The following is a 9127-nucleotide window of genomic DNA, read 5'->3' on the forward strand; positions in this document are numbered from 1 at the left end:
TGGCAAGCTAGCAAGATAAATTACCTGGAATGCCCTGGTTGTATCCTTTTAATTAACCTTCATTTACCACACATATAAAGGGTGTTTCAAGTTTAAACATTACTTTTTAAATGTTTTATTCAAATTCTCTTTCAACCATTAAAGTATAAATACTAGATGTTCAGGGCTAATTATTTTAGTAATGAATGCATGATGATGGTATTTGTAAATGTATTTGAATGTTTTACAGCTCCTGTGTTCTGGGCTCCTCCTCCTTGTCCCCCAGGAAGAGAACAGGGATCATTGCCTAATAAGACCATGTGTGACTGGAATGGTTTGTTTATACTGGCCAGACAGTGGGAGAGTAGTGATCTACATGAACCAAAACATGCAACAGCACAGCCAATGAACTTAAGTTAACCAATTGTATCCACATATAATACTAGTAAACTTCTTGTCTTCTGTGAGACGTAGTAGTTTGGCATAGTTAGAAACAAGATGCATACTTTGCCATGAGCCAGAAAAACATGAACTAAAGTACAGTTTCTGAAGCTGAAGGTCTTTCTGACTTAATTTTGGGAAACACAATATTTCAAGTTTGCAATAACAGAATGGACCAAAAGCTGACATCTCTCAGGCATAACAAATGTTGCCATCTAGTGGTTTGAGTAAGTCAAAAAACCTTTCCAAACCAATATATTACAGCTGAGCTTGACCCATTAGCAGGCCAATGAAGTAGAGTTAAGAGACATAGTAATAAGACATATGTTACCAATGCATTTTTATTTTTGGGCAAAGATTAAAAAAAAAAAATCAATATATAAACTGCACATACACAACAAACAAAACCGAGTAATACAGGCTTGTGTGTATGTGGCTACGTGTCTAAGACTACATTCAATCTTAAAATTGTAGGAGAAAATTACAAGGCATTTACAATCCTAAACCTTTGACATCAGACACTGCCACTTATACAGTCTTCAAATGTAACAATAAGTGTGATTGGATACCAATAAAATATGTTCAATTAATTGTAGGCATTGTGTACTTACATCCAAGTGTAGGTAACAAATGACACCAAATTCAAATGCCTCAAATTGTATCTGAAATATGGTTTTTCTTTTCAAGATGGGCACAATCAGTCCCAAAAAATTAGCAAGGTCTTTTGAATATAAATGGTATAATTACAAAGTTGTTGTAGAAAATGTCAGCTCCTTGTGTGATGAAGACGGTTCAGATCAGAATGGTGCCAGTTTGAATATGCCCTGCTGCCAATAACCTAGGTGGGTACTATTATAATAAATAATATAAAGGCTATACAGAACAGGGAACAGTCTATATTATGTAAATATTGAGAAAAAGATTTGTAGGTTTATAAGGGAATGTGGAAAGACTCTTTGATCCATTGGTCACGAGAGTTTTGAGTTGGCTGGAGAGTCAGTGAAGTACCAGGTGGATCCCGAGGTACATTCTCAACATCGTTGTCCTCCTCTTCATCTTCCTCCTCTTCCTCAGAGTAACCATTTTCTGTAGTGAAGGTGCTCTCTGAAAGCAGAGAGGAGGAGATGTCCTGGAAGGCTCCTTTGTACTCCTGGATGGACTCATATAGAGACCACAGCTGACAGAGCAGAGACATGTCCAACTGCCTCAGGCCCACCTAGGTCAGACAATAGGAACAGATACTTGTGTCAATCATCTCATACATGAACTATAGCAACTTTGTTAATTGTGTAGAAGCAGCTATGATTCCATTTGGAAATGGACTATTGCATAATACTTCTAGTAGTTTTCTAGAATATTTGTGTTTGAAACGCAATTTATTTGCTTAGAATACCCAAAGAAAAAGCAGCAGTGACAAATGAAACAGTTACTGTATATGACAAACAGGGCCGTAGCAGGGTCTGAGTTTTAGTGAGGTCCGAAAGTGGGGGTATGACATTTTAAGAAAGTTAAAGGGCATTAATTTTATTTCTATAAAATGTTAAAACTCAAATGCTATTTGGACAACAGCAAAAACAAGCTAAATTACCCCAGCCATCATCACATTTGGTAGCTGTAGCTTCATTAAAGGGATACTTCAGAATTTTGGAAGCCCTTTATCTACTTTCCCAGAGTCAGATGAACTCGTAGATACCATTTTTATGTCTCTGCATCCAGCATGAAGAAAGTTAAAGGTAGTTTCGCAAGCCAATGCAAACTAGAGTTAGCGCAATGACTGGAAGTCTATGGTATCTACTAGCATGCTAGCAGTTACTATAGACTTCCAGTCATTGCGCTAAGGCTGGTTAGTAACTTCCTTCAAACTGCACGCAGAGACATAAAATAGTATCCACACGTTCATCTGACTCTGATGAAGTAGATAAAGGGCTTCATTGCCAAAATCCTGATGTATCCCTTTAACCGCAGTCGATCTACAAACACAGCCTATTAGCTAAACAGTTAGCCGCCACACATTAACTCACATTTACAAAACTATAATTTAATACATACAGCGGGACCTACACTACCATTCAAAAGTTTGGACACACCTACTCATTCAAGGGTTTTTCTTTATTTGTACAATTTTTTACATTGTAGAATAATAGTGAAGACATCAAAACTATGAAATAACACATATGGAATCAGTGTTGAACAAATCAAAATATATGTAATATTTGAGATTCTTCAAATAGCCACCCTTTGCGTTGATGACAGCTTTGCACACTCTTGGCATTCTCTCAACCAGCTTCATGAGGTAGTCACCTGGAATGCATTTCAATTAACAGGTGTGCCTTCTTAAAAGTTAAAAGTGGAATTTCTTTCCTTCTTAATATTGAGCCAATCAGTTGTGTTGTGACAAGGTAGGGGGGGGTGTACAGAAGATAGCCCTATTTGGTAAAAGACCAAGTCCATATTATGGCAAGAACAGCTCAAATAAGCAAAGAGAAACGACAGTCCATCATTACTTTAAGACATGAAGGTCAGTTAATACGGAACATTTCAAGAACTTTGAACGTTTCTTCAAGTGCAGTCGCAAAAACCATCAAGCGCTATGATGAAACTGGCTCTCATGAGGACCGCCACAGGAATGGAAGACCCAGAGTTACCTCTGCTGCAGAGGATAAGTTCATTAGTTACCAGCCTCAGAAATTGCAGCCCAAATAAATGCTTCACAGGGTTCAAGTCAGACATATCTCAACATCAACTGTTCAGAGGAAAATGTGTGGATCAGGCCTTCATGGTCGAATTGCTGCAAAGAAACCACTACTAAAGGACACAAATAAGAAGAAGAGACCTGCTTGGGCCAAGAAACACGAGCAATGGACATTAGACCGGTGGAAATCTGTCCTTTGGTCTGGAGTCCAAATTGGAGATCTTTGGTTCCAACCGCCGTGTCTTTGTGAAATGCGGTGTGGGTGAACGGATGATCTCTGCATGTGTAGTTCCCACCGTAAAGCATGGAGGAGGAGGTGTTATGGTGTGCTTTGCTGGTGACACTGTCTGTGATTTATTTAGAATTCAAGGCACACTTAACCAGCATGGCTACCACAGCATTCTGCAGCGATACACCATCCCATCTGGTTTGGGATTAGTGGGACTATCATTTGTTTTTCAACAGGACAATGACCCAACACACCTCCAGGCTGTGTAAGGGCTATTTTACCAAGAAACAGAGTGATGGAGTGCTGCATCAGATGACCTGGTATCCACAATCCCCCGACCTCAACCCAATTGAGATGGTTGTGGATGAGTCGGATGGCAGTGTGAAGGAAAAGCAGCCAACAAGTGCTCAGCATAGGTGGGAACTCCTCAAGACTGTTGGAAAAGCATTCCAGGTGAAGCTGGTTGAGAGAATGCCAAGTGTGTGCAAAGCTGTCATCAAGGCAAAGGGTGGCTATTTGAAGAATCTCAAATATAAAATATATTTTGATTTGTTCAACACTTTTTTGGTTACTATATGATTCCATATGTGTTATTTCATAGTTTTGATGTCTTCACTATTATTCTACAATGTAGAAAATAGTAAAAATAAAGAAAAACCCTTGAATGAGTAGGTGTGTCCAAACTTTTGATTGTTACTGCATGTTAGTAGAAAATATATTTTATTAACAAAAGCTAAACACACATGTTTGCTTTACATAACTTTTTTTGTGTGTGCAGTTTTACAGATAATTTAGTGCAATTCTACACAATGTGCCATGGGGTGGTGACACATTCTTGCAGTTTTAAAGCTAATTTCCTACAATTCTACACATTTTACCATGAATTGTGCCATGTTAATATGATCTCTGAGTCAGAGTTACTAACAAAATCAATGGGTGCCCCTGGAGGTCAAGGCCAGGTTGCATAAAACATCTATAGGTTTTCCCTTAAGGAATAATTGTACCTTACCTAAGGGAATTATTTAAGGGCGTTGAATAGAGCCCCTCAAATATTTCCTTAGGTAAGGGCATACTTAAGGGGTTTTACGGTAGTTTGAAGGCATGTATGGCAGAAAGAGTATATGGTTACCATGGAGATGGCCTGGTTCACCTGATTAAATGTCTCCTCAAAGTGATCGCTTTTATTTAGGGAGATAGCAAAATATAACTTCTACAATCAGACAGGATAATAAACCACATTTATTGTAGTTACTTTTATCTCAACTTGTTTATATTACTTTCTAGTATGTCAAGCTAGTTTACAGAGTAGCTAGCTAACTAGCCAGCTAGCTTTGTAGCCATGGATTGTGCACCTTCCATTGTTTAGTTAAGTAGCTAGCTGGTTGATGTTTTCCTTTTGTAACCAGAGCAGATGAAAGACACATTCACCTTCACAACTGCTGTTTACATTTATATTCATACTGAATTAAGCAGTTAAGGGACCTCATGGCCACCCTTAACGTTTTCACTTAATTTAAGGGGGAAATTCACCTAAAAAATGTTTTGTGCAACTGACTTAAAGTTAAGGAGACTTTAAGGGAACATATATGGGGGAAATTAACTGAAGGTGTTTTACTACAACTTCAGACTAACTAGACTAATTTACAAATCTATGTAAATTACTGACATGGGCTAATTGAGTGACATATAACAAGAGGAAAACTGCTGATACCATTTCTTTGCGCAGCACAGCGAGCGCTGCGTCCAGACTTGCAGGCTTGCTGCGGCCAAGAGAGTCGCTCACTCTAGACTTGCTGATGTCGGCTTGAATGCGTGTCCGTTTACTGTATACTTTTTCGATGTCTCTCCATGAGCCGCCACTGGAGTTCAAGATGCCGCTGAGGCCTTTTGGCAAAGGGGGTAGTCCTTCGATTGAAGAGACGCTCCCTGGACATTCAGGACTGGACTGGAACCCGTTCATTTTTTTCAACGTCTCTTTGACAAAGAAAAAACCTTGCCGCGCGTTTTATTATATAGCCTAATAACTGCCCAAAATATTAAATTATAAAGAAAATACTGAATTCAATAATGGAAGCACACAATCACGTATTTGATTTCAAAATAGTAGTCTTCGTTATTGATTGCCTCAGATCAGCGTTTTACTTCAACCGATAATGAGCGTTTAGTTATAACAGAATATGTTGCACATGTACAGCGGGAAAAGGTCTACCGCAACATTGTTTCAATAAAAAACGTCACTTCACCTTCACGCCTATTATTGTAATTCCAACGAATCCTCAATAGTACAATAGAGGCGCCGTGCACACAGCATCCATTGTTGTGTGGTTGAACAATTACTTTGACAATGAAAACATTAACGTATGTTTAAAAAAAAGCTGTTACCAAGATTAATTCATTCCTCATTTCCTTGCTTTTTTCCCACAACGCTTTCCTTTGTCTCAACTGACAACCTCGCCCCTCGATATATCCCCGCCCCATCCCACTTCAATCTCAGCGAGGCCGAGGCGCTACACCGCTGTCAAAATCACGCACTATATTTGGGGATAGAGGAAACAGTAGTAGGACGTCCTTAGGAACAATAATGCTGAGGAAGTAAACTATCCTATGTTGATGCCAGTGTTTTATTTAATTATAGAAATACCAAATTCTGCACCTTTACCCATTCCTAAATGCCTTTATACATAAAGACAAAAAACACTTAGAAAATCTTCGAGAATATTCGAATAGTTGTATTTATACTATAGCTACTTTAGCTCAAATTCTACTCTATTCCAGTTTTTCCAATTATACAAACATACATTGAAATTCGTCCAGTAGCCTACTACCTTAAAGTTATAATTATGACACTAAAAACATCCCAGCTGCTTCATCACATAACAAGGCAACTCTCACTACTACCACATTCCAGAATATTAAGGATGTCATCTCGTATAAATAGATTGCTACTGTATCTACAACGCTATACAATTACATTACATGGATAATTGTTTTAAAATTAAGTAATAACCACAGAAAGTATGAATAATGTGGATAAATTCAGATTTTATAAACAATTGACATACATTAATACCAACCAGTCAAACACCATTAAACTATATTTAGTTCAAGATATTCGACCACTCAGAAGTGCCCATTCTCATCATGCAAGTTTGTGTCAACTTTACCCTGAATCCACAGAGAACTGCAAATAAAAAGTAACAGCAATGTATAAACAAAATGTAACTACAGGTCAGGCTCTCAAAATGCAAATTATGCATACACAGACAGTTGTCCAAGTTTATTACAATAACCTTTACCAGCAGAGGCAAAGCAGCTTCAATTTGCCACAAAAACCTTTGCAAGGGAAACAAGCTGCTATAACTTCCGGTGTTGCTTATGTGAGTGTGTGTTTATGCCTTGTTTCTGTTTTTTTAGAATTGCCATCAGTTCAGTCTCATGATTGGTGAAGCTCTTTCAGGCTGCGCAGTGACTCTGCGCAGCTGCGGATCAAGCCGCACAGCTGGATACTGGCCTCTACTGAGGCTGAGTGCTGGAGCTCCTGTGTGGCCCACCGCAGCTTGTGCAGCACTGCTTCCTCAGCACTGGATAGGGCTGGGTGAGGTGCCAGGGCTACTAGGGGGGCTGGCACCTGGACTGGCTGGATGGAGGGGGCGGACGGAGGGAGGAAGCTGGGGGTCACGGTGGGTGCAGGGGAGGGGTTGGCTGGTGGAGGTAGGGGTCCTCTCAGTCCTGACGCAGCCCCCTCACAGTGCTCTGGTCTGGGCTGCCCAGTGATGGAGAGGGGGACATCGCTGGAGGGTGCTTCATTGGCCTGAGGGACAGGCTGAGAGGCCAGCTGTCTCTCTCGGACCTGTGACAGGGCAGCTTGGGCATTCAGGGCTGAGTGTGAGAGGAAAGTAACAGGAAAGAGAAGGATATGAGAGAAGAAGAAAGTTTAGTTGGAGAAAAAAAAAAGTTCAGTTGCAAACCGAGTCATAAGTTACAGTGCCTTGCAAAAGTATTCATCCCCCTTGGCATTTTTCCTATTTTGTTGCATTACAACCTGTAGTTTAAATGGATTTTTATTTGGATTTCATGTAATGGACAAATTCAAAATAATAAATAACGGAAAAGTGGTGCGTGCATTTGACTACACATCCACATCGCTCCGGCCAAACGCCACGCCCACTAGTGTTTCTTCTCCACGATCAGTCTGTATTTGCTTTCCCCACTGACGTCTTGTAGAATTCGAACACATTCTGACTGTTTCTGATTGGACCCAGAAACCGATAGGTTGGGCCAGAGCAACACCCCTCATTTTGACATCAACACAAACGACTTCTAGGATGGCAGTTTCAGACAATGTATGGAGCGAGCAGCAGAGCAGTGGAATTCAATTCAGGATGAGTCGTCAGGCAACCCTTTCCCTAGTCATTCTGGAAATGATCTTAGCCCTGCACAGACTCTTACCTGGGTTGTCCTTGTCTACGTCAGAGTCCAGCTCCTGACATGCAACACAGTAGTTCTTCTTCTGCTTGTCCTGAAGGAGAATCGTCTGGAGAGGCACAAAATACACATTCTTCAACACAAGACCTAATGTCATACCCCTCATTAGTAAAGCTACTTAGACGCTGACTAAAACTTCCAGACAAGATCAATCAATCTCTTTAGCATTACAGAATACATATATTTAGCTAGATCTCACTATAATTAATGTTAGTTAACAGGGTCAAATATATTGACTGCGTTGGTCTGGATTATCCCCCACTCACCCCACATTGCTCGCAGCATTCTCCTAACATCTTGTAGCCTTTGAGGAGGTAGGCGCCCATGAGCTTGCTTATCTTGTCCTGTCGTTCCCGCTGAGCATGAATAACCTTCATCTCAGATTCTGAAGGGGGTGTCCACTCGAAGTCATCGTCATCTGACAGGGCAACCATGGTGGGTGAGAGGAGTAAACCGACATTAAAGTTACCAGAACTCAGTCATATGGACACTGCTGGCTGGCTAGCTGTTTTTAGCAACGCGTGTGTATGAATTGCTTTCAATTGTATTGACATGAGGTAAGCAGAGAGGAAGTGGGTCTACAACAAACCCACGTTTGGAAAATCTGTTTAATAATACCATCCTTTATATATTGTCTCAAATTTCCCCCATTATAATGACCAACCGCCCTGCCCACCCGCACAGTAGCTAAGTTGAAACGGAATTGTATTTAACTTCTGGCTTCAAGCGGACTGTTTTTGTGCAATCCAATACAATTGAAAGCAACGCTAGAGTATCTAAATACACCCGCGTTACTAAAGCAGCTACAGTAGTACTGGCTGGCTTGCTCATCACGCAACTAGCTAAATTAGCTTGTCGATTTCAGTTAACCTAGCTAATGTTAGCTGCTGATAATCTAACTTTAGATAAGTGAGCTAACTAGCTAGTTAGCAAGCAAGTATCATGCGACGTCAGTTTGTGCTAACTGAACTGGAGACACCGGTAGACCAAAACATCTAGCTAGCAAGCTAATTAGCCAGCTAGCTAACGTTAGCTGGCTAAGCTAACCAAGCTAGCTGTCAAACTGGGCTTTCAGGCAAAACTTTAATTCCCAAAAACGTCGGAGTCTGCCATTCTGAAAGACAACTAGCAAAATAAACTTGTGAGAAAGCCAACCAAAATAAAACATGAGCATTTAAGAAAAGCAGTTGGTTTATTTACCTGCATTCAGTGCCATAATTCCACTGCTATACCTGGTTGCTGCACGCCGTTTCTTTCCTAAAAAAACGTAGTACACATGCGTGCACTGACTAAGTTTGAGG

The 9127-nt window shown here is 40.4% G+C and overlaps 2 protein-coding genes across 2 annotated transcripts; both read right to left on the minus strand.

Moving 5' to 3' along the window:
• Positions 1-775: 775 nt before the first annotated feature.
• Positions 776-5865, minus strand: LOC121579619 (leucine repeat adapter protein 25). Its single transcript, XM_041894363.2, has 2 exons — positions 5053-5865; positions 776-1636 (listed from the first exon to the last, which is right to left on the minus strand). Exons 1-2 carry the CDS (start codon positions 5299-5301, stop codon positions 1352-1354), a joined length of 534 nt encoding a protein of 177 aa, XP_041750297.1. The 5' UTR covers positions 5302-5865; the 3' UTR covers positions 776-1351.
• Positions 5866-6363: 498 nt separating this feature from the next.
• On the minus strand, positions 6364-9127 carry LOC121579618 (protein ZNRD2). The gene is made up of 4 exons (XM_041894362.1): positions 9027-9127; positions 8093-8244; positions 7791-7875; positions 6364-7220 (listed from the first exon to the last, which is right to left on the minus strand). The coding sequence occupies exons 1-4, from the start codon at positions 9040-9042 to the stop codon at positions 6775-6777; spliced, it is 699 nt and encodes a 232-aa protein (XP_041750296.1). The 5' UTR covers positions 9043-9127; the 3' UTR covers positions 6364-6774.

The sequence above is a fragment of the Coregonus clupeaformis genome, chromosome 13, assembly GCF_020615455.1.
Source record: "Coregonus clupeaformis isolate EN_2021a chromosome 13, ASM2061545v1, whole genome shotgun sequence".
NCBI lineage: Eukaryota > Metazoa > Chordata > Actinopteri > Salmoniformes > Salmonidae > Coregonus > Coregonus clupeaformis.

Excerpts from the sequence above, each read along its gene's own strand:
- LOC121579619 (XM_041894363.2), bottom strand. The coding sequence starts at position 5,301 with ATGAACGGGTTCCAGTCCAGTCCTGAATGTCCAGGGAGCGTCTCTTCA. Across the intron at positions 1,637-5,052 it reads CTGTGCTGCGCAAAGAAATG|GTGGGCCTGAGGCAGTTGGA; the intron begins GTATCAGCAGTT and ends TGTCTGACCTAG.
- LOC121579618 (XM_041894362.1), bottom strand. Across the intron at positions 7,876-8,092 it reads AATGCTGCGAGCAATGTGGG|ACGATTCTCCTTCAGGACAA; the intron begins GTGAGTGGGGGA and ends GTGCCTCTCCAG. Across the intron at positions 7,221-7,790 it reads CGTAGACAAGGACAACCCAG|CCCTGAATGCCCAAGCTGCC; the intron begins GTAAGAGTCTGT and ends TCTCACACTCAG.